Source organism: Paroedura picta, chromosome 12, assembly GCF_049243985.1.
Source record: "Paroedura picta isolate Pp20150507F chromosome 12, Ppicta_v3.0, whole genome shotgun sequence".
Classification (NCBI taxonomy): Eukaryota; Metazoa; Chordata; class Lepidosauria; order Squamata; family Gekkonidae; genus Paroedura; species Paroedura picta.
The window spans coordinates 34,757,160-34,783,015 of record NC_135380.1 but is presented as its reverse complement, the minus strand read 5'-3'; the positions used below and the strand labels follow the sequence as shown (position 1 = coordinate 34,783,015).

The following is a 25,856-nucleotide window of genomic DNA, read 5'->3' as shown; positions in this document are numbered from 1 at the left end:
ACCACAAAATCCAGGGAGAAGCTTGGAGGAGAATTTCAGCTGACAGTAAGATGAGAAAGAAACAAGAGAGCCGAGAAGACTGATTAAAATGTAGTGCTCAGAGATGTGCCAGGGCTTGGGAGAGAGCCAGGGGGGGGTGCCAAAGTGCCTTCAACTTTGCAATGATTTATATTCATGGTGGGACGAAAAACAGGAAAGAGAGAGAGAATGAAAGAGGCTTTTCTGCAAGGAGATAGAATACATCGGGGATAACTCTCAAGAGGTGGCCGGCACTCAAAAATATTCCTCACTGTCCCTTTTGCTCCCTCCTTTTAAAACCACAGTCTATAAAGGCCCAGCAGTAGAGGCTGCCCTTTCAGAAAGCCTGCAGGAGGTTGAAGACCACTGGCCCATCCAGTCCTCTGCTCCAGGAACAAAGAGATTGCTCCTGGCCCTGCACCCTCCTGCTAGACTAACCCCCTAGCTTCCTCTCCCCTAGGGATGCTAGCCTCCAGGCAGGACCTGGGAATCCCCTGGAACCAGAGCTCAACTCCAGGCAATAGAGATCCGTTCCCCTGAAGAAAATGGCCATATTTATCCAATCAGAATTGTGGCAAGGGGAAGGATTTGAATGCAGGTATCCCCAGTCCTAAACTGACTTTCTTCCATCACTGTGTGCTTGACACGTACAGGAAAATCCTTGTTCCTTCAGTCATTATCCCCCCCCCAGGTGTTTGCAGGGGTTTCCTCTCTCACCTACAAACCCTGTTCAATCTCACCCTTCAAGCTATTTTAAGCCAGCATTTCAGCCCCTTGGTGCTGGCCAGAATTCGGAGGCCTGTTCCCATTTTCGGTCGGCTGCAGGGGAAGAGAGAAGATGCTTCCTATGCCTTCACAATGTCACGACACGTCAAATAAATCTAGCGCTGCAGCATAGTAATGGATAAATGAAAGACTTCATCTCATTGAGATGCAGAAATAAATAAAGGCTGTCAAAATACAGGCCGTTAATGTGTGTAACACAAGTCGGAATTGGTCGGCAGCCATGCTGGTCTGAAGCAACAGAACAAAATGTGAGTCCAGTTCTTCAAAGGGTGCCTGCACACAAAAGCTTATACCTGAAAATAAATTTTCACAGTTCTGCAGGGCCTGTAAAACGTAGCTCTTCCACCAAGCATTTGGTTGAGGCTGGGTGGTAAAATCCCAATCGGGCCCCCTCTTCTGAATCCCGCCCTGTGGGGGCAAGGAACTGCATGCAGTCCATCAAGGGCTGGGAGGGCAGATGGATGGGGAGTTGCTGAGATTGGGGGTTTTAAACTGTATTTTTATCTGACTGTTGTGAACCACTTCAAACCAGCTGGCAAGGAGTGGCAGCCAAGAAATGAAATGAAATGAAATGAAATGTAAGTGATGGATGGATGGATGGATGGATGGATGGGTGGGTGGATGGGTGAATGGATGGATGGATGGATGGGTGGGTGGGCGGATGGGTGGGCGGATGGGTGGGCGGATGGATGGGCGGATGGGTGGATTGGTGGATGGGTGAATGAGTTGGTCTTAAAGCTGCTGTTGTACTCAAACAGAAATCTTAATCAATCAATCAATCAATCAATCAATTAATTAATTAATTAAAAACAAGTGGATTCTACAGAGTGGTGGAACTCTTGCTTTGTGTAGGATGCAGAATAATTCACCTGTGTCCCATCTATTAATCTTCATCACAGGGCTACAGTTCCTCTTTAACCTAACCTAACAGATTTATAAAGCTCCCTTAAACCGAGTTGGACCATTGGTCCTTTGATTTCATGAAGGTGGTGAGGAGGGGCTGTGGCCCAGTGGCAGAGCACCTGCATTGCATCTAGAAGGTCCCAGGTTCAATCCCCAGCATCTCCACTTAAAGTGGACAGGGAGAAGGTGATGGTGGGAAAGACCCTGAAAACTGCTGCCACCCAGAGAAACCAATAATGCCATTGATAGACTAACAGTTCTCATGTGGAAAAGGCAGCTTCTTGTATTTACTGCTGAATCTCAGTGTCCCTCCAGGGTGTCCACTAGAGACCTTTCCCAACACCTGTTCCCTGGGATATCGGGTCTTGAACCTGGAACTTCTGCACAGAAATCAGGAGCCTTCCCAATGAGCCATGTCCCGGTGAGTCCTCGGAAGCATAGTTCAATGTGAGATTTAAGAATTTTTGAGTAGAAGTCCTGAATGCCTTTTTTTGGTTTGCATAACAATATCTTCAAGCAACAGGAGCACACCAAAGAAGATAACAGCAAGAAAACAGTTTGTGTGTTCATAAGTATATACTATAACACAATAAAGTACAAATCGACAATTCTAAGTCGTGTTTATTGCCCAGTCTTTGGAAGCCAAAGGAGAAATTCTCTATAATGTTTGCTGAACAGGGATCCGTGACAACACAGGCTGTATCAGCAGCATTAAACAATCAGGACATAAGCTCTCAATGGCACCTGGCTCACAATGGCTTGTGTCTCACCTGTAAACTAAGCCACTGTGAGAGGTATTTTTCTGGTACCTACCGATCCTCCATGTTGTACTTCAGAGTGAGATCTGAACATTTTTTTTATTAGAAATCCTGAATGCCTTTCTTGGTTTGCAGCCACAATAAACAAAGAGACCTGGGACTGGTTTATAGCTGTAGTGTGGACGTGGTTTCCATTTCAAGTTACTGGGGAACAACCCAGAGGTGTGAGCAAAACCCTCCATGGTTTCCTAAGACACAGATGTAGATAGGGACAGGACCAGGAGACACTGCTTATGCCTTTGAAGTGTCAAGAGATGTCAGAGCCATGGCTTCTGCCACCCCTGTCCATCTCTCCATCGCCCTTCTCCACCCTGCTTCCCCTTTTGAACTGGAGGATCTGCTTGCTAGAGCATGTCGAATAGAGAAAAGGATCAGAGTAAAGTAAAAGGCTATGTCCCCTTTAAGAGATCTGTGCAGTACTTCTGGACTGCAAACTGACAGCCCTATTCAGATAACTATTATTGGCATAAAATTTGATGTGCATAGACAACAAGAGCCACTTGTGGCGCAGCGTGGTAAGGCAGCAGAAACGCTGTCTGAAACTGTCTGCCCATGAGGCTGGGAGTTCAATCCCAGCAGCCGGCTCAAGGTTGACTCAGACTTCCATCTTTCCGAGGTAGGTAAAATGAGTACCCAGCTTGCTGGGAGGTAAACGGTAATGACTGGGGAAGGCACTGGCAAACCACCCTGTATTGAGTCTGCCATGAAAACGCTGGTAGGCGTCACCCCAAGGGTCAGACATGACTTGGTGCTTGCACAGGGGATACCTTTACCTTTACATTTTAGACAACAAAACGACAACCCTATTCACATTAGAAAGACAGGCTTTCCATAACTGCATTCTGTTTAACTCCCCCTGCATTTCAGTCTGAATAAGGGAATTTCTGAAATTATTTTTGTCACCTGTGCATGTGCAGCGTGCTACAGGATCCAGCTCTTCTGCAGCTTTCCACCATTGTGTTGCCCTACATACCTCGATACAACCCTTCAAAAATTCTCTTGATACGACTGCATCAACGTTCTCTGTGTGCAGCATTTGACTGATGAACATACCAAGGAAACAAACACGTCCATGGCAAAAGCAAGGAGGAAACGCGCTGGGCTTTTAGCAAATGGAACGATTGGCCCAGCACCTCCTCCAGCTCCCAAAATGACTCCTGATGCTTGCCAAACTCCCTTGTAGTCGCTGACTGAGTGCCCACCAGCTCTATCAAAGTACTTTGTCACTGACAAATAGCTCCATTTTGCAGCAGAAAACCAACCTGTTACGCAAGCAGTCCCATTCCCTGCCCCGGGGCGCTGCTGCTATATTTCACAAATTTACCGAAGACATATAATAAGACAATGAATTTCCAAATCTGTTTACCGAGTGCAACTTTTATAGCCCAGAAAGCAGCAGCTCCCTTGTTGTCAATTACACGACATTCGGCCATGACTCAGAACGGGTCTGCACGATCGCAACCGCTAGAGAACCAAATGGTTACTTCTGAGAATTCATTTGGAAGACAAAGGTCCAATTGATTGGTGACAGCTGGGAGGCCGGGCGATGGGATCTGGCCTCTGGAATCTTCCTAGCTAGGTCCTGGGAGGGGGCTAGCCTTCCCTCTCCTGTGACTGGTCATATTTTTGCAAACTGGGAAAAGGTCTTTGCTTGTCATGCTTGGCTTGGTACATCTTTTTGTACTGTGCACACATGTCACCCAGTTCTTCACACCTCTTTGGATGCCTGGTTGATAAGGAGCTGGGTCTTACCAGCAGATGTAATTCTCCCATGAGAATTGTAATCCATGAACATCTGGAGGACCACAGGTTGACTACCCCTGCTGTAGAGTTTTGCCCAAGGGTTTTCAACTTGGTGACCGGAAATGTCAGAGACAGAACGGGGACTTTCTATTTGCAAAGTGTGCAGTGCCAACACTGAGAAAAAGCTGTCTCCCCCGCTCCAAACCGGAGGATGAAACGTTCTCCTGTTGAGTCTGACAGCCTAGCCTTGCATGATCTGCTCTGACCAGCAGTGGGTCTGCAAAGCCTCAAACAGAGGTTCTTCCAAACTGCCGCTACTTGATTCCCTATGCACTGGATACACCAAGAATTGAACTTGGGAACTTCTGCACGGATCTACCTCCGAGTTCTGGCCTCGATTGCAGAGACCGAAGGAATGAACAACAGCCAAAGGGTCTGACTAATGTTAAAATGCACTGGTCCTTTCCCCAGGAGATGGCCTTGGTAGCTCAGAACACAGAGCGATGATTCACACATGCATGCTCCTCTTTCAATGACCCCAGCATCGAATGGTGACTAGTACACGTTAATGAACCTCCAAGGAGAAGGTAAATTTTTCAGAAACAGGCTCAGTACTGGATATGAACAGCCTTGAAAAAAGGAAATGTTCCCCTGAAGGTCTGTTTGTTCACAAAGAGCGTTTGTTTGTATGTAAGTCCCCCACTGTTTCATAGGAACGGCCAGAATCCCATTCCTTCAAAGGGAGCATCCTCTACAAAAAGGAAACTATATTTTCGCACACGCTTGTCAACGTTCCCCCGTTATTATGGGGATGGATTTCCTCTCTGAACATGACAAAATGGTGCCATTAAGGGAAGCGATGTGGCAGGTAGCCAGAGCGCATAGCCAGCGAGAGAATTACCACAGAGGAACACATAAATAAATACTAGCTAAAGAACTGTCAAGTTTGATGAGCAGGGGAAGAAATGAAGCCTTCCACACCGTCGCCCATATCCTGGTCTAAGGCATCAACAATCATTCTTTATGTGGCTCCCCACTCGCCCATGAATCCTCAGACCTGCAGTTTTGTGAGGAGAATTCTGGGAAAGCTCTTCCTCCTCACAGAACTGCAGTTCCCAGAGATCTCTGGGGGTGAGAAGAGACTTAAACCCGTTTAACTTTACAGCGTGGATATGCTTTGTATAACGGCAACTTATGTTCCTTTACATACCCGCACACTTAAAACACATCTCAGTTCAACTAGGAGTTTCTCTGTTCAGTCCGACAGGAACAAAACCGACAAGCTTCCCCTTAGAGAGGGCCAAATGCAACCTTGCAGCACATGCATTTCGAAGCTAACTTACTGTGAAAGGGAGGAATCCATACTGAAATCTTCATTATGTGGCCTACAGACACAGGGCAAAAGGAGTGTTAACAAGACAGGTGCACATCAGTTGAGCATCATGAGGGTTCTTGCATATCTTTGGTGGAAATGGACATGAAAAGTTCTGATGCACCACAAGACAGAGATATCTGAATGAGACATGTGGTCTATAATGGGAGGAAGACAAGTGGATGTTCATTATTTTCCTCCCCGCTCCCCAAGCACTAGTTCTGCTTCTTATGCCAGAGGGCATCCATGCATTGCCACAGGATCCAGTTTGGCATGCACACAGCATGTCCATGGCTGGAATCCTAGATTTAATCAAGGATCTATGTGCACATGCAAGCTTATGTTTGTTCAATCAGAACACCCTTTGGTGTTGGAGGTGGGGTCAACAAGCCCGGTGGGTATGTAGGTTAGGGATAATCCCCTTGCCCTGTCACACAAAGGATTAGCACATGATCTAAACCAGCCCCAAGTTTTCATGCTCCTACTCTGAAGATTACCATTGAGGAACAAGGAATCATTGGCAGAGCAGTATGGGAACTGTTTGACTATTGTCTGGTCCACTGAACTTCCCTTAACAATAGGATCAGGCAAGGGACAAGGGTATTTCCTCTACCAGCAACACTAACCCAGAAGGAAGGGCAGATCATGCAGCAATACCCAGTTTGATGTAGTGGTCAGGAGTGCCGACTTCTAATCTGGCAAGCCGAGTTCGATTCCACTCTCCCCCACCTGCAGCCAGCTGGGTGAACTTGGGCTTGCCACAGCGCAAATAAAACTGTTCTGACCGAGCAGTGATATCAGGGCTCTCTCAGCCTCACCCACCTCACAGGGTGTCTGTTGTGGGGAAAGGAAAGGGAAGGCGACTGTAATCCGCTTTGAGACTCCTTTGGGTCGAGAAAAGCAGCATAGAAGAACCAGCTCTTCTTCTTCTTCAATAGATATTACCGTGTCATGCTAAAAACAGACTATTGTTGAGTGGTTCTCATGTTGCTCAAAAATGTTGGAGAAACGTATCTGCCAAGGTTAATTTAATGGCCTCTCCACTTCAAAACTGGAAACTCATTGGAGCTGTTCAAGCATGATGGGCATGTCGAAGGAACAGAGGCATAATGCCCCCCTCCCATTTCCTGACTTAGGGTTGCCAGCTCTGGAGACTCTGGGGGTGGAGCCTGGAGTGGGCCGGATTTGGGACAGGGAGGGTCCTCAACAGAGCATAATGCTATGGAGTCCACCCTCCAAAGCAGCAATTTTCTCCAGGTGAACTGACCTCTGTCACTTAGAGCTGAGCTGTAAATCAAGGGGATCCCTAGGTGTCACCCAGGGACTGGCATCCTTATTCTTCTTCTCAGAAACAGCCAATCTCAGAAGAGCATTTGAACATCTTCTGTGAGGTAAGTTCTGGTCTGGGTGCATCCAAGGACCACAGAAGACAAAAAGCTCAGCCACATGTACGCACGTCCTGTTTTCTTCCACATCTGCATCATGCCGAAAGCTGCTCTCTTGAGTGGAGGCCAGATCTACATCTTTGGGCATGAGGCAAGCTGGGGTGTATTCCGGAGTTAACATGCATGGTGTGAGAGTTGCCCATTAGAATTCGGAAGGGGAAAAAGAAAAGAGCCAGGCACAACATTTTGGTGCTTTACAGTTTTATTCCTCGCAGTGAGACCCTGCTGCTCTGTCGTTTTTATCGATGATGTCAATATTCCCGTTACTCATATGCAGAATTATGAGGGAGTGCTTTGCAAGCAGGGTCTGCTCACCGCTGGAGGCAGAGCGTTCTAACATTCGTCACCATCAGAAGGATGGGAGAAATGCCAGAGACATTGTGTACCTCGACCGGGTCAGCACAACAGTGTAATGAATATTGTTTCTTATATATCCTACTAGGAAAGGAGTGATAAAGAGCAATCAATGTTCCCCTAATTCCACACATGCAGCCACTCCTCATTGGGCAGAGCAGTTTACCTCAGCAGAACAAAACTGCGGTAATCTTCAGATGGGCAGTGGGCAATGCAAGACCTTGTGTGACTCCAGACTTTTGTTGAGTGGGGCTTCCTGGGTTACTGAGCAGTCCCTCACACGTAAAGTATGCTTGCAGGGGCTCGTGGGAACTGTAGTCCATGGATCTCAGGTGAGCCACAGTTTGGCCACCTCTGGCTAAGAGGGAACCCTGCTTATAATGTACCTCTCAGAAATGCAGCCTGCGTTGCTCATGGGCTCTGTTTGCAACACACAGTCTGGGTGCATGTATTTGTGCCAAAGACTCGGATCAACACATGGAGGTCGGGGCCAGTGGCAGGAGACATAACGCTGACCCCACAATCCCCAGCTCACAGGTTGTCTAAACCCTATTCCTTTGAGGATTGTGAGTCCTTTGACAAGTTTCATGTTCCTTTTTCAGTGCATATTTTGGATTTGTAGTGTCAGCTTGCTGCTTTGCCTGCTTTGGACTTTTGGGCAAGGAGTTACTGATCTTGATCAAAGGCTGTCCCATGGTGTTTTGTGTATTTTCTGCTGAGACAATAGAAGGGAACAATTCATCTCCCTGTGGCATTTCATTGGCAGTTTCCATAGCAATTAGAAGCAACAGAATGTGAAGGCTTTCTCATCTTGAGGTTTTCTCCCTCTTTTCTCCCTCTTAATGATCCGGTAGCTCAGTGAACCAGGCTACCCACAGGCCAAGGATGGGTTTCTGCATAGTTGGGAGATTCCCCTGATAAGCCCAAGACTATTTTGTAAATTTAAAAACCCTTACCCCAAAACAGCCTTGCTCATTGCCTTTCATAAGCTATGAAATGCTGAGGGCAGTTAAGCATTGGTTGAAAGGCAGTGTGGTTGGGGGGGGGGGCAAGAGCAGGGAGAGGGAGAATGGGTTTGTTTTAAGGCCCTCCACATTATTTTCTGGATGGTATGAAGAGCACCCCTCCCCCACTGAGAAGGAGGGATTAAAAATGATACGTGATTTGGGTCCAGTGTTATCTGAAGGGCTGTCTAACTCAGGGGTGGGCAAACTGTGGCCCTCCAGATGTCCATGGACTACAATTCCCATGAGCCCCTGCCAGCGAATGCTGGCAGGGGCTCATGGGAATTGTAGTCCATGGACATCTGGAGGGCCACAGTTTGCCCACCCCTGGTCCAACTCCTTATGCCCCTTGCAGAGTTCTCTGCTCTGTGAATTCTAGTAGGGCGGTGAGGTATACCTGGCCTTGACCAGGGCCAGGGCTTTCTCAGTCCTGGCCCCTTCCTGGTGGAATGAGCTCCCGGAAGACCTGCGGGCCCTGTTGGAGCTATCACAGTTCTGCAGGGCCTGCAAAACAGAGCTCTTCTGCCCAGTGTTGGGTTGAGGCCAGGGCGAGGAAGATCAGTGCGGGCTCTCCTCCAAGCACTGACCTTGAGGCATAGAGCTAGGAGGGGTTTGCTGAGTATGTATTTTAGGGGGACTGTTTTTTTTTTTACTCCCGATTGTTATTTTATAGTTGTTTTGCTTTTCTCCTGTTGTAAACCATCATGAGCTGGCTGGCCCAAGAGCAGTGCTTAATAACCCTAATTAATAAATAGGAATAAATTAATTAATGATGTGGATGAAGCAATAGAAGATACAGTGATCAGATTTGCAGATTACACTAATTTGGGTGGGGTAGCTAATACTCCAGGGGAAAGGACTGCTATTGAAGCAGATCTAGATAGACTGGAAAACTGGGCCTTAGCCAACAAAATTAATTTGAATAGGAAGAAGTGTAAAGACTGGAAAACTGGGCCTTAGCCAACAAAATTAATTTGAATAGGAAGAAGTGTAAAGTATTGCACTGGTGCAATAATAATGTGATGTATAAATATAAGATGGGGGATACTTGGCTTGAGACCAGTGCATGTTAAATTGACTTAGGAGTTCTAGTGGACAATAAGTTGAATATGATCCAATATTCACTGTAATGGGCTTTCAAAAATGTAGACATTGAGTAAAACGCATCAATTGTATGTTTTTTTTTGGGGGGGGGAGGTCAAGCAATGGCTCCCATTTTTGGCTATATTTTAGCAGACATGGCAAATATATTTATGTAGCTTCATTTTGGAAGAAGAAGAGTTGGGTTTTATACCCCATTTTTCTCTACCTGAAGGAGTCTCAAAGTGGCTTACAATCGCCTTCCATTCCTCTCCCCACAACAGGCACCCTGTGAGGTAATTGGGGCTGTGAGAGCTCTGATAGAACTGTTCTCACAGAGCAGCATTATCAGGGCTGTGACGGGCCTAAGGGCTGTGACTGGGCTGCATGTCGAGGAGTGGAAAATCAAATCCAGCTCACCAGATTAGAAGCTGCCACTCTCAACCACTCTTACTTTTCTTGGATGCTTTAGGATGCTTGGGGCTGATCCTGCGTTGAGCAGGGGGTTGGACTAGATGGCCTGTATGGCCCCTTCCAACTCTATGATTCTATGATTCTATAACCACTACACCACACTGGCTTTTCAGGAGCCAGGGCACTATCCTCATCCTTCCTCCACTGCCCTCACTGTCGTTGGGGCTCATTTCTACTTTTAACCCCATTGGCTGTAGCAACTCTTGCAATTTGGTCAAGAGCTGGATGAGGCTACACCCAGCACAACAACAAACAACATGCTTACAAACAACACCCCCTGGGTTGGCTCTATCCCGTAGCTTCAGTGGCCATGTGGGCAAGTGAGGGCTAATTGTGCTGAGCAGAAGCAGTGGCCCAGGATGGAGGGGCTACGGATTCCAGGGCAACCACATGGCTGTTCAATAGGATGAGTACTTTTCCAACACTCTGTCCTGCTACCCCACAGGGGTAGTCAAACTGCGGCCCTCCAGATGTCCATGGACTACAATTCCCAGGAGCCCCTGCCAGTGAACGCTGGGAAGGGTCTCCTGGGAATTGTAGTCCATGGACATCTGGAGGGCCGCAGTTTGACTACCCCTGCCTTAGAAGCAAGTACTGAAATTAATGAACATTCACTGCAGATGATGAGCAGCTTGTCCCACTGCAATCACAGGGACTTAAATGGCACTAATGAACAAAGGGACTTCAATGCAGCTAATGAACATTTACTCTGATCGGCATAATTCCTAAAATGATGATGAGGCCAGCAGTTTGTTGAGAGCAGGTGAGAAGAAACTGGAATATTTTTTGGTCCATGGCACCAGCATGCACAGAATTCTCTTTGCAATGTGTGGCCAATTCAAACACATCTCATTTCCTTGCTCATCAAAGTGGAATGGAGTTACGGTCTAGACATGCTGGATGCTGAGGCTACGATCCAGAAGCAGTCACGATCCAGAAGCAGTCCATATCCATAGGCCTTTTTAATAAGCTTGTTGCATTGCATTCAATGGAACTTAAATGCAACTCACTTCTAAATACAATGGGACTTAAATGCAACTAACTGCTTCTGAATTGAGTCACTGCAATGCAGACTTTGCCTTTGGCCCTCATTTTGCCTGAGAGGCACTCACCTTCCTCTGCAAAATTTGGGAACGTTCAATTTGGTAATTTGTCCTGTTTTTTTTTTTTTAATGGTGTGCTCACTCTTTTCGTTAGCACACACCAATCAGACACAAGTTTAAATCATCAGGTTAGAACAATGGTGAAGTTTTTTTTTTAAACCTGATTTACCTTGCAGACATCCGTCTAAAAACTTAACGCAAATAGTCCATGAGGTTTTCTTGAAAGAGAGAGACAGAGAAAGAGAGAAAGAATGAGAAAAACAGATTGGGGGAGAGTTTATGGCAGGTGATGAATGGACACAGAGACGAATTACACAGAGAAACCACAACACCAACAAAAAAGATTTTGCTCCAAATTGTTGCCAACATGTATTGCACATTTTCCAAGTGTGTAAGTTTGGTGCACAGGGATAACAAACCTCAGCCGTATCAGCCAGCCTCCATTCCCAGCATTTATTCAGCAGTCTTTCAACAATGTAATAACAATCCTCTCCAGGCAGGGAGGTCAGACTGGAAGACTTGCTAGCATTTTGCTTACCAGGCAAATTATTGCCCAGATACCTTGCTAGCAGCCTTTTAGCCAAGCACAGGATCTCGAACACCGGGCTTTGATCGCAGGCCACATGCACTTTATTTCCAGTATTTGCTTAGCTTGCGAGCCGAGGTAGTTGTGGGACTCTTGGCAGCTGCTCTACAGTGCCATCACTGCATCTGGTCAGATTGTGGTACTACAGTTCCCAGCCCAGCAGGGATCAGAAGATATGAATCAATACATCCAGGCCAGCCTGCCTCAGCTTGAGAAACCTCTGAAACATTCTTCATGCTTTGAGAAACCCCCTGAAGTCAGCACGCCAAATATGGTTGGGAAGCATAGCTGTGTACATGCCCACCTGGAGCCCCTCCCCTTCCCGCCCCCTCTAGGTCCATCATTGGCCATTTGGGGAGGGGTGGGTGGGTCATACCACCCAATACATGTTTAATGAATTTAAAAATATATATAAAATTAATACACTCCCACCTAATCAGGAAACCCTTCCAGGGCCATCAAGAAACTCCAGGGTTTCATGAAACCCTGGTTGAGAAAGCCAGACTTAGAAAGCTGCTAACTTTGGACATAACAATCTTCGTTGGATTACAGCCACAGGCCAACTAGTCCAAAATCAGGAAGGGCAGACGATCCAGCAAGGTCAATTAATATAAACGTAAAAATCTCTACCCCCCCCCCCCAACAACTGCTATTCATAGGACTACTGCCTGCCTCTGACAATGGAGGTTCTAGTATGGCACCATGGCCATGCATGGATCGAACCTAGAAAACATGATGACATTTGTGGTGGTGAGTTCCATAGGAGAAGACATTGTGTCCTTAGGGTGAGCAACTCATGGCTGAATTAAAGGCTGAAGCACTCATGCTTGCCTGCCTGTAGGCCAGCGGTAGTCAACCTGTGGTCCTCCAGATGTTTATGGACTACAATTCCCATGAGCCCCTGCCAGCGTTTGCTGGCAGGGGCTCATGGGAATTGTAGTCCAATGGACATCTGGAGGACCACAGGTTGACTACCCCTGCTTTAGTCCATCAACTTTCAAATGCTGGAAGGCACAAGTGTTAATGGTATCTTAGCTAGGCTTATCCTAGACAATCTAATCACTGCCTTCCTCATTCGGCCAGCCTCACAGCCGGCTTCTTAGTTATCTTCTTCCCCCCGGGCTTTGCAAGCAAAATGACACAAAAGAGCATTCTATAATTTCATCTGGAAAAGGCTGCAGCACACAGCTCTCTTTGAAAGTGCTGAACCAGCAGTTCTAGTCCGGATGGCTCTCGCTGCAGGCTAAGTGAGCCTGCTGTGCGGGGGAAACAGGTTCTGTTTGTGTCCTTTTTAATAGCACAGAAAAATACTCCCTCAAAAACCATCTGAGGAAGAAGAACATCCGGAGCTGGCTTCAGAGGCTGATGAGATGGGGGCAACCTCTCAGGCCCGGAGGAAGCCAGAAGAAACTTCAAGGAAAGGTATCCTGTGGCCTTTGCATCCCCCAACATCTGAACTCATCCCCAGTGTAAATACACTCTAGCAGGCAAAGAGATGAAGAATTTAGTCTGGGTCCAAGACACCTCCTTTGAATGGATATAGTCTTTGTCGTGCCTTACAGGACAGGCTCCCTTTTTTTGACACCCCCTCCCTTCTCCTGACTAGAGAAAAAAAGGACAAAGTCTAGAATGAATGGCTAGATTTTGTTTACTAGGTACTTGAAATGAACAGTGCCAACATAAAAGATATTTTATTGGGACTTCTTTTTTGGGGGGGGGGGATTTTCATTGATCCAAATGAAATCCAGAGCAGAAGAAGGAAGGCAAAGCCCCCTGTTCACCCCATGTATGAGAAATGCCAGTAAGGAAGGAAAGGAAACTGCCCTTCCATAGCCTCCAGAGAAGTCTGAGTGGCCCCAGCCAGGAGAAAAGAACCAGGGTCTTCTGACTCCCTTCCATCTCTTTTCAAACTGGTCCCTTCAGTCCGTGCTGAGTTCAGGAGGTGGACGAGGAAGCAAAGCCTTTGCATTCCACTCCCAAAGTGATCCGCAGGGCAACCCTCTACACGTCTGCTCAGAAGTAAGCCCCACAATGACTGATGTATGAAAGTGTGCTTGGAATAGCTGACAGGGAGACAGACTTAGGCTGCCAAGCTTCCAGATTAGAGGATGCTGTTCTCCAGAGAAGCTTTCTGAAGACACTGTCCACTTCAGTCACGATTTTTGTTTGTCATGTCCAACCCTTGGGGTGACGCCCTCTAGCGTTTTCATGGCAGACTCAGTATGGGATGGTTTCCCAGTGCCTTCCCCAGTCATTACCGTTTACCCCCCAGCAAGCTGGGTACTCAGAAGGATAGAAGGCTGAGTCAACCTTGATCCGGCTGCTGGGATTGAACTCCCAGCCTCATGGGCAAAGCTTTCAGATGGCTGCCTTACCTCTCTGCGCCACAAGAGGCACGTCACCCTTAAAAACATAAATTGAAAATCTAACATGTCACCATTCTATTGCCAGCATAGCTTCACAAGTCTGTGCAAGAGCCCAGTTTGGACCATAGTAGAAGAAGAAGAGTTGAGTTTTATACTTTGCTTTTTACTGCCTGGAGGAGTCTCAAAGCCTTCCCTTCCTCTGCCCAACAAGAGAAACCCTGTGAGGCAAGTGAGGCCAAGAGAGCTCTGACAGGACTGCTCAGTCAGAGCAGCTTTATCAGGGCTATGACTGGTCCAAAGTCACCTAGCTGGTTGCATGTGGAAGAGGAGCGGGGAATCAAACCTGGCTGACCAGTTTAGAAGCCACCACTCCTAACCACTACCCAGGGGTAGTCAAACTGTGGCCCTCCAGATGTCCATGGACTACAATTCCCAGGAGCCCCTGCCAGCGAATGCTGGCAGGGGCTTCTGGGAATTGTAGTTCATGGACATCTGGAGGGCCGCAGTTTGACTACCCCCTGCACTACACCATGATGGCTGGTAAAACTGGTTGAAGATCTGTCAGACAAGCAGCTGCTTGTGAGATGACCGCTGTGACTAGCCCGAGGCCACTCAGCTAGCTGCATGTGGAGGAGTGGGCTGTTTCACTACACCATGCTGGCTCCCTTTTCACTGCCTGTTTCTGTGCAATGAACCCCCAAATGTATATGCAATTTTTCTAGAATTATTACATTGTATATTTTTACTTGTAACCTGACCTGGGAAGGGTGGGCTAAAAGTTCAGAAATAAATTAAAATAAATAAAACAGTATTCTCTCTCCCCATGAGCATTCCAAGCATGTTTCCGGAAGTAAACTTGGCAACATTTCTTAATTAAAGGAGCATAGAACAGCTTGCTTCACAGTTCCATGACCATTCTGAGATTTAAATGGAGAAGAGAATCATGCTTTATGTGCTTAGAGAACAACAAGTTTAGTGAAGGAGAAATCTCCTCTCTCCCAAAGCAAAACAGGGATAAATTAGGGGCCCTCTTTTTTCATGAATAGGGACCATGGTATCAGGACTGTGTTTAGTTAACAGACACACTGGTATGGATACATTTATATTTCCAACAAAAATAGTCACTTTGGCTCTGTGTCTCTGTTCAGCTTATATTTTAGGCAAAAATCCAAATTCCAAGAAGCACTCCGCCTGCCCCTTCAGAATGTGGACCTATTCTTTGATTTTTGGTCAGTCTCTCATCAAGTACATAGTCAAGTGGGCCTTTCAAACTTAGAAATTCCATTCCCCTGCTCTTTCATCCCTCAAATCTCCATTTCTAGTTTGTTTCTTCCTTATATGTCTCAAACCCAAGATTCTTACATTCTGTGCATTTCCTCATGTCAAAACATTTGGTCACACATCAACATTTCCCACTGTTTTTTTTAATAAAATAAATCAGCATTCTACTCCATGAATAAACTGCATATTGGAACATATAGGTCTTCCTAAAACAAGCAAATCTACAGAAACATCAGTTAAAAGCAGACAACCAACTACAACAGCATAATCATGTGCAGAGCCAAATTGCTCATTGATAGTAAAATTATGCTAGCATATGCTCATCTTTGATTTCTGTTTTTTCTCCTTTAAAAAAAAACACTGGTAAGGGGACCTAATTTCTGTGCACAAAACAATGACATTCAAATCCCAGGGTATTCTTTTTTCACAGAACAGGCTCCCTGTCCCCATAAAACAGTTTGAAATCAATGGTTTCTTTTATCTCTCATCCCGCCAAAGGTGACTGTCTCACGTCTTCCATAAAACACCCACTGAGATCCATTAAAGCATCATCAAACTTAGCGTAGGAAGCTGAATATTGTATGCCTGTTTTGAAAATGCCATGGTGTCCAGATTGTCCTTCCCCTGGAGGTCCATCAAAGCCCTTCCCATCCATCACCACCCAAGCATGGAGGAATCCCCATAAGTGAAAAGCCATGTTGAGTATGTTATACTGCCCTGAGAACTCAGGATGGGGCTAACAACAAGTCACTTTTAATTACTTCTTTTCACAACTTGGAAAGCATCAGCCATTAACCACTAACTTTACATTTTTATTGCCCCAATGTTCTTGTAAACGACAATTGAGCCCAAAGGACTGATTTGCTTTTCTAGCAAATAATTATCATATGGTATATTTGGACTTATAATGCTTACTAATTTGCTACTAATTTGCATTCTCCTTATATCTGTACTCTTATGATCCCAGTTCCATTGTCTGAGGAAGTGTGGATGCACACGAAAGCTTTTGAATAAATCTTTGTTGGCCTTAAAGGTGCCATTGGACATAAATTTTGTTGGAGGACATCTGGTTTCTGCAGTCCCTGATATTGTGTTATGCTTTAGATACTATTCTTTTTTGACTATTTATCTCTCATGTTTTGTGAAGTTTTTAACATTTTATTTCTGTTATATGTTTGCTTTTGTTCTGCTACTGGCTGACATTTATATACTGAACCTGCAATATTCCGTGTGTGTGTGTGTGTGTGTGTGTGTGTACACACACACACACACACACATACAGAGAGAGAGAGAATATCACAGGTTCAATTTCACAAAAAGCAAAATAGGTGTTTTTTTAGATGGAACTGGCAGGGTGAGAAATTCAAAAGGAGCCCAATATGCAATGTAGTCCACTGGTGCATTAAACTAGTTCTGACGCTGGTGCACAGGGGATGATAGATGCCCTATTGAGGAGTCAGAGGTGCTAGAATAAGGGGCATCATGGGAAGAGAGGGATATGAAATCATCTCCAGCTAAACCATCTCTGAAAGTAGGCAATGGGAAACAGCCTTTGGGTCAGGATCATGTTTAATCCTTTCATAATTTGATTGGGACTTGGGAGTCAGAACACAAAGTACTGACCTACTGCAGGCTCTCCAGATGTCCATAGACTGCAAGTACCATGAGCATGCTGGCAGAGGTTCATGGTAATTGTAGTCTATGGACATCTGGAGAGTGGACCTAGTGCTTTGACCTGCCAAAAGGCACCATCATATATGCAGATGTGTGTGGGTCCAAGCATGTGCACATGTGGATTTATTTATTTGGTGCACTTTCTTCCCTTCTCTCCATAATCCCCACTCCATATATCCATTCAAAGGATTCCTAGATGATGATGATTATTATTATTATGATTATTATTATTATTATTAAGATTTAATTAGTCACCTCTCCCCCCCAAAGGCAAGTTACAACATATAAAACCCCAGTAAAAACCATATACATACAAAAATAAAATAATACAAATATACCCAACCCACATAGGGAGAAAGATGCGGCGGTAAACAAATGCCTACCTATAACCTACCCCAAGAGCCCAATCTAGAGGGGAAGGAGACAGAGGGCGCTGTTGTACTTTGCTACTGCCGCTCCAATCATGCCCACAGGGGGGCCCTGATCTTCCTTGCTGCCCGGCCTCAACCAATGGCCTGGCGGAAGAACGCCGAAAGCTCCCGCAGGAGATGGAAATGGACAGGACCTACTTTGCTTCAGCAAAGTTACTGTATCATGCATTTCCATCCATGCTCTGTGCCCACTTGTTGATTGATGTGCATTGAAAAGAGAGGACCCCCCCCAACCCTTTCCTGCATCTCATCAGGCAGATGCAATGTCCGTTCATATACAGAAATGGCACATGCAATATATATATTCGCTCTCATAAATGTGTGACTCGGAGCACCTGAGAGACAGATGCCCCAATCTGCAGGAACTGTACATTTCTATTCCAGTCTTCACTTCTGTTAGCTGAATCTTGCATGTGCATTGGTGGGGTGGTATTTGTGACTCGGCACCACTAGCTGCGCCAGGGCAGAGACCGTTCTGTGTTTGTCACCAGGCTGCCTCCTTTTGCTCTCAACAGTATCATTTCTGATCAGGAAATGTTCCCTTGCTATGCCAGGCAGCTGCAAGCTGATACATATCGAGCTTGTGAAGACACCGAAACGGAGAGATCTGTAGCAAAGCAGATGAGAGCAGAGCTTCAGTTTATCACGTCTGTTCTTGTTAGATAACAAAATGTGTTCACCGTTGTGGCAAAAAAACAACGTGGAGTAGAGCAGCCATGTGCAGACACTGCATAAATTGCTGGACTATGACCAGAGAGAGGCACAGAATGTTAAAAGCACACCACTCTGGGAGTTGTCACTGTGGGGCTTAGAAGCTGTGCGTAAGCTGAGAAATGGGGCTGATTCAAGACAGAAGTGCATACCCGCTCATGGGCCAGGGAGGCTGTGTTTCTGTCATCACACAAGCACACACAAAACCCAGCGACAAACAGGTTCCTGGGAAAACAAGGTAACCAATAAAACCTGGAGAACAGTAGACTAATGATGACGTTGCCTATGTGGGCAAACAATGGGAACTGTGCCACACTTGACACGTGTGGGCCCACTTTATATGTGTGAATGGCTGTCATTTGTTCACATGGCACTATGTATGGGAGTGTGCTTTTACCATCTGAAAATATGTTTGTTCCCAAATTTACAGGGTTGTTAAAAACTAGCCGTGGCATCCCAAAGGGGATATGTCAGTCTAGACACAGTGTGGGCATCCAGGTTGTTTATGTACATGGAAATGCATGCATTTGTTACAAAAAAATTAAAATGTAACAGGCCTCATAGAATCATAGAGATGGAAGGGTCCTCCAGGGTCATCTAGTCCAACCCCTTGCAGAATACAGGAAATTCACAACTACATACCCACCACAGTGACCCCGGCTCCATGCCCAGATGGCATTAAGTGAGAGGCTTATTTCATCCATCCCAATGTGTGACAAAACATTGTCTGCATTATCGACGAGACCATACTATTTGTAATGCAGGGCTTGAATACAGCAATGGTCGTGCGCTGTAGATTGTCGTAGTAGGCATTGTATTGTCAAAGCGGACAACTGAGCTCTGTGCTAGATAAATTCATGTGGTGACTCAGGAGAAAGGCAGATTCACAGGTTGTTGGAGAAAGTCTGGAGCTGCCAGTGGTTCTGAGGTCCTCCACTGTTGACTATCCAGGATCCTTTTACCTGGGACTTCCCATATGCAAACCTTAAAGCCCTACCTATATGTTAGCTAGGAGCCTCTTGTGGCGCAGAGTGGTAAGGCAGCAGACATGCAGTCTGAAGCTCTGCCCACGAGGCTGGGAGTTCAATCCCAGCAGCCGGCTCAAGGTTGACTCAGCCTTCCATCCTTATGAGGTCGGTCAAATGAGTACCCAGATTGCTGCTGGGGGGTAAACAATGACTGGGGAAGGCACTGGCAAACCACCCCATATTGAGTCTGCCATGAAAACGCTAGAGGGCGTCACCCCAAGGGTCAGACATGACTTGGTGCTTGCTCAGGGGATACCTTTACCTTTTATATGTTGGCTATGGTCTGACAAATTGAATGGCCTCTCACTCATGAAAAATGCCCACCACACTGGACACTCCATTACTAGTTTCACTCTTAATAGCTGTCACTTCACTTGCTCCTCCCCATCTTTTTTCAACAAGGCTGCCGTGGATTTCTGCTTTTTTGGTTTTTCCTAAGGACAGACCAGGGATCGTTTGCATCACATACGACCTCTGCTTGTGGAATAATGTCCAGCCTGGTATGGTGGCGGCTATCAAAAGCCACAAAAGTTTAGCAACCAAACGTATTATTCTGGCACAGATGCAGCGGCCAAGAAGGGCATTTTTAGAAACAGGAGCTGCCACTCCTTTTGATTTTGCTGCACAAGAAGTCCCGCTGTTATTTCTGCAGATCTGCACAGGCATTTGCTGCCATTTGCACTCAGCGTGCCTAATCCCAGAGACACTTGGCGTGCAGGCAAATAGCTGTGAGCCCATATCACACCTAAAAAGTCTCAGACAAACAGGAGACTTTGACAAAGAAGAACAAAACCCTCTGGGGTGCTCGTGGATCATAGGGACACAGAAACAGGCCATTGCAAGACAGCCCTTCCCAACTTTTTTACCCTTGAGAAACCCCTGAAACATTCTCTAGGCTTCAAGAAGCCCCAGGAGTTGCATAATCATGCAGAATATGAAACATGACTGTGTACATGTCCACCTGGGGCCCCTTTTATATTAAAAATTAACTCCCCCTCATTCAGGGAAACCCTTCCAGGGCCTGTGTATCAAGCACTTTAAAGCAGGGGTAGTCAACCTGTGGTCCTTCAGATGTTCATGGACTAGGATTCCCATGAGCCCCTGCCAGCAAATGCTGGCAGAGGCTCATGGGAATTGTAGTCCATGAACATCTGGAGGACCACAGGTTGACTACCCCTGCTTTAAAATATTCTAGAATTGCATGCTAGGGCAAGGTGTCTTCTATCAAGACATCTCAGTACGGAAGAAGTGAGATGGGGAAATGAAAAAAAATTCTCTCATGGTGCCTCTGGGAACATGGGCATTCTTCTGGGGGCTGCTAACTTTGTGTCCCCTGGCCGATGTCCGATCCCACCAATTTTGAAGACACATCTTGATTCCAAATGCTGAGGCGCACAATAAACACCGCCCTATCAATGTCCCCTTTCATTAAAGGAGCTCACAAGATGTATTGTCCCTTTGAGGGCTTTAAGACTTTCACTACAACCCTTGATATTCTACCACAGTATCCTTTTCTTCAAAGATATTCTGGCAGACATCCACAATAAACAACACCCCCCAACCCACGGTGCAGTTCCACAGTTTCTGGCTCCTTCCCAAAGATAACTTAGCTATTTCTCTTCCCTGACAAACCTCATTTCTAATAAGGGAAAACTTGAACCTCAGCAGAATCCCAGTTGCTCTGCCCCATCCCTGATCTTCAAAGCAGCTTCAGGGAGCTGCTTAATTAGCTTTTTGTCCTAAATGGAAAATCCTAATCCCCAAATTTGCGACATTTATGGGCGAATCTCATTCGCTCTAATTATGTCATCTTGGCTGCTGTTCCCTGTCCAACGTCCTGAAGCCCAATCTGCTGCACTATAATCATAGATCTAAATGCGTAGCCGTGTTGGTCTGAAGGAGCAAAATAAAATCAGAGTCCAGTAGCATCTTTAAAACCAATAAAGATTTATTCAGGGCATGAATAAATCTTTGTTGGTCTTAAAGGTGCTACTGGACTCTGATTTTATTTTGCTACTGGACTCTGATTTTATTGCGCTGTTATCAGTTCATAGCCTAAAATTAATTTCAATGTTCACACGAATAAAGATTTAGGACCACCGTGTTCTTCAGATTTTAAAAAAGGCCAACACATTCCAGTCCACGCTAGGGAAACAGCTGATAAAGGGTTTTTATATTCCTAGAAAGAGAGGCCGGTTCATTTTTGCTTCTGTATCCCAGTAGCCTTTGACATGCCCTGAAATCTACTTTGCTCCCAGCACCATTCAATCCCATTAAGGCCACAAGACCTCCTGATTTCCACTTTTAAAGCTCTACTAAATGGGGAACAGGGGCTTCTCCATCATCACCTGAAACCTCCCTCCCCAGTTTTTGCACCAGATATCCAGTGCCTGGGGTGTGGCATTCCAGATGGCTCAGCTGGATTTCCTAACACAGTTGCAACCCCAGCTAGAATTCCATGAATGACTGCAGGGACTTTTGTTCCCTGTCACATCACCCCAATATTACATGAAATCAAATTATGCTGAGATATAAGATCCTACAGCAGGGGTCACATTCTCAAACAGCATGAATGGGCTGCCTGGGAAGCCAGGTGCAGGGGATAAGAACAAGAAAAGCTTTAAAAGTGTCTTACAAACACCTTTCCCTTCCTCTCCCCACAACAGACACCCTGTGAGGTAGGTGAAGGTGAGAGAGCTCTGACAGAACTGTGATTGGTCCAAGGTCACCTTGCCGGCTGCATATGGAGGAGTGGGGAATCAAACCCCGTTCTCCAGATGAAAAGCCACCACTCTTTAACCATTACACCACACTGGGGTAAATTTTTAAAATGCTCCTGCAAAGAAGAATCAGAGAGAGAGAGAATAAAACCATCGCTGAAATTTACAGCCAAACGGATCTCAAGTGGGTGACCAGACTGAGCAAGAGCTCGCCTGGCCCCACCCACATTCTCAAAACATTTGGCAGCCCCCCCCCCCCGCACCACATTGGAGATCCTCTCCTACAGGGCTTCCAGCCTTCTGTAATTTTGCTCCTCATCAGCCTTGCATCTACCCAAAACACCCCTCCAGGATTCCAGATTGCCAAATGGTTCCTAGAAGGTTCTACGGCCCAGACAGTCAAGCCCTCATTCTGAGTTGTTAAAACACAGTTCAGCCACAGAACAGACGAAGGAAATCTCAGGAGGAAAAAGATGAATGAAAGCTAAGGGCAGCCTGACAGCTCTGGAGCCATTACACAATCCTTGATGAAATATCGAGTGCTAAATTATCCCAGGAGGTGATGACCAAATTGCAAAGTGCCATTGTGGCTGGGGGAAGGGCAGGGAGGAACAGAGAAAGGAAAGATTAAAAAAAAAACACCAATTACGTCTCCCTAATCTTGTTTCTAGCTTAGGCAGCATTTCAAGACGGGCAGCGTGCCCACTTCCTCCAGCGCTGCACAAGCTGCCATCGCCGCTGCCACCACTACCGCTGCCGTTTCCCCCACCCCGCTGCTGCCCTTATGAGGCCAGCCGGAGAGGAGGAGGGGGGGGACAACCTGCCTGCCGCGGCAGTGGCGGTGGCGTGTCCTGCCTTGTGGCCCCAGATTTCTGGTCACTTTACTCTGCATCCCAGGAAAGGCCTGGTGCTCCAGGATAGTGAGAATTGGCACCAGCTGTGCTCCAGGAAGCTCTAGAGCAGGGGTAGTCAACCTGTGGTCCTCCAGATGTTCATGGACTACAATTCCCAGGAGCCCCTGCCAGCAAACGCTAGAGGAATGCCTCTTTCTTAAAAGGCTACCTGCATTCCTGCATCAGTTCTAGCTGTCTATCCCCCTGTTAATGCAGCCATGCCGATCTGCATCCTCCCCCTTTGCTGACATCTCTCCGGCATCATTGGTAAGCAGGACTGTTCAGTCTTGCAGCCCCACTACTGACTGGACTGGGGCACAGCCACTGTACATCTGCATTGCTTGAGCAATGTGCTAAACCACTGCCAAGCACGGAAGGCACGAACCTGGGGGGAATTGCCTCTTCTGCACAGATCAGATCAGGGCAGCTTTGCCTCTGAGGCTGCTGTTAATGGAGGCGAGCCGATGCATCTGAAGCCAAGAGCCAAAGCAGAGAAGCTTTTCCTGGAAAGCATCACTGGAGCAAAACATCTTATGATTCCTAAGAGTACTTTCGGTTCTTAAATGCAGGCTCTCCCCTCCCTTTTTTTTTTTTTTAACAAAAAAGGGGAAAAGTGTTTTTGCAAATGTGTTATGGAAATAGAAAGGATTGGTAAAATCTTTCCTTAATTATGTTAAATCTCCCCCCTGTGTATTCTGTGAAGAATATAACTTGTCCCCTCAGGAATTACACCTATCCTGGGTATACTTTTGTTGACAGCACAGCTCTCAACCCTTCTTCTGACTTCTCCATCCCCTCAAACTAAAGGTTCTGGTTATCACCTTCAAGGCCATATGGTTGGGGACCACTGTCCTACAGCGCCCTCTCCAGTCCTGCCCAACCCACTGGGCTATCAGCATGAGTTACTTTAATGTTTAATTTTTCTACGGTTCCATGTTGCTTGTTGTTTCATTTCATTCATCATTGTTAATCTAAGTTATCTGTACTGTTTCTGTTCTGTTTCATGTGAACCGCCCTGAGCCTTCGGGAAGGGTGGTATACAAATATAATCAATCAATCAATCATTCTACAGGCTACCTGTAGCAACCAGGGTGAGTGAGGAGACGCAGGCTTTCTTAAACTTCCAATTTTACTTCTCCCACTCCTTAGCCACACTACCTCTAGTTTCCCACGGCCTCCATTTACCCTTCAAGGTGAAACAAACTTTATTTTGTCTGTCCTGTTAACTGTTGAAACTTTACTCTTTACAGGGCATGACTGATCCTTCTTCTGATTCTGACAAGGGCTTTCATACTTTCCACCAGAAACTTCATCCAGTTTAAGTTTGCCACATCTCCTTTTGGTTCTAAGCTCAAGGCAATTGAAAGGGGTGAAATCATCTGGTAAGTGACTGATCATCAACATGACCAAAAAGAAGGAAAACATTTTGAGGGGGAGAAACCCTTCCTTGGTAACCATTACAAGACATCCGGGGCCACCGCTTTGCTGACAACCCAGGCTGTAGTTTTACTTTCTTCAAAAGTGCCTCACATTTATTTCATAACTTTACAATTTCTGAATATTAAACATTGCACTTCTTGATGTGGATCATTTACGTGATGTATCTGTCTCATCATTTTGCATACGGATTATTAGCCATATTACCAGACAACCTCAGAGCATATTTCATGCTGCCATTTAGACAAGGACCCTGAGCTGGAGAAATCATCATGTCTAAACTGGCAAGAAAGATGCAGCCACAGAGGAATCATGAAGCCTAGCAGACGTCAGGGAGGAGACTCAACAAGACTGAAGACATTCAGTCCCGTACATCAGAGATTCTTGCAGCCAGCCAAGAGTGTGCTAGACTCTAGGCATTATAGCATGGAACATTTCAGGGGGCACTCCTGAGAATGTCTAGCCCAGGGGTAGTCAAACTGCGGCCCTCCAGATGTCCATGGACTACAATTCCCAGGAGCCCCTGCCAGCATTCGCTGGCAGGGGCTCCTGGGAATTGTAGTCCATGGACATCTGGAGGGCCGCAGTTTGACTACCCCTGGTCTAGCCCAACCAAGTCTATAAGACCTGTATGGGAAGAGCAGAGATGAAGGACAACCATTATTGGAGGAAAGTGTCAGCTTTGGAGCTATCCAAGGTCCTGCTATGGCCATCCAGCCTAACAGGCTTGTAACCTTGGCTCCAGCGTCTTACATCTCTGGCCAACTGCTCCTGTCCTCATGAGTCTATATAAAACAACACCACTTCTTCAAGAAATTGACCTAAGATGGGTACTGTCTCCTTATGACCATCCTGGATCCTCCCCAGGGCCGTCTTAACAGCATTATGGGCCCCTAGGCAAACCAGTGTGCAGGGGCCCCTATGACAACCACTCACCGGAATAAAAAGTAAATGGTCGCTAATATTAAACATGTTTATTTTATTGGCACTTCAACATGATAAACATTTGAACAACACACAAGGCTTGAAAAACACAACAATACTCAGTAAGCCACAATGTCCATTTGTAATACAATAACATTGCGGCAAATGTTATTTTATAGTTTAGTATAGTCTAGACTACTGTGTAGTTGTATTTATTTATGGCAAGTCACTTAACGTACACAGATTAGCATGGGGCCTCTATGCTCGTGAGGGCCCCAGGGAAGGGCCCATCGGGCCTACCATGCATTAAGAAAGCCCTGGTCCTCCCTGCTTTCTGCTAAGATCTTCATCCTTTTAGGATCTGGCAAAACACAGTGGTCTGGAAGTCACTGATTTAAATCTCAACTTGGTCCCCAGTTAAATAGTAGTTTTAGGCAAGCCAGTCTCTCTCAGACTCCCTACTCCATCTACAATATGGAGACAAGAATACCCAACAGAGTTGCTTATAAGGATTATTATGTTAATATATGGAATGCACATTGAACAGAGATAATACTACTCAAATGTTACGTGTTATTACTCCCAAAATGAGTAGATTTGAGCCAACAAAATTCACCAAAACTCATTTCCTGCAGTCTCCTTTACTGCCCAGATTGCTACAGCAGCTCAAGTAGAAAAATCCAAGGTGTACCTTTGCCAATAAGG

At 46.1% G+C, this 25,856-nt stretch overlaps 1 protein-coding gene across 8 annotated transcripts in view; it reads right to left on the bottom strand.

Moving 5' to 3' along the window:
* Nucleotides 1–25,856, bottom strand: part of KCNT1 (potassium sodium-activated channel subfamily T member 1) — a 205,474-nt gene that overhangs the window by 82,314 nt on the left and 97,304 nt on the right. For 2 of the 8 annotated variants that reach the window (XM_077305304.1, XM_077305306.1), the window contains exon 2: nt 5,612–5,653. The exons of the other annotated variants lie outside the window; for them this stretch is intronic. In XM_077305304.1, the coding sequence (XP_077161419.1) occupies nt 5,612–5,653 (42 nt within the window). The remainder of the gene's footprint in view (nt 1–5,611; nt 5,654–25,856) is intronic. 8 annotated transcript variants of the gene reach the window in all.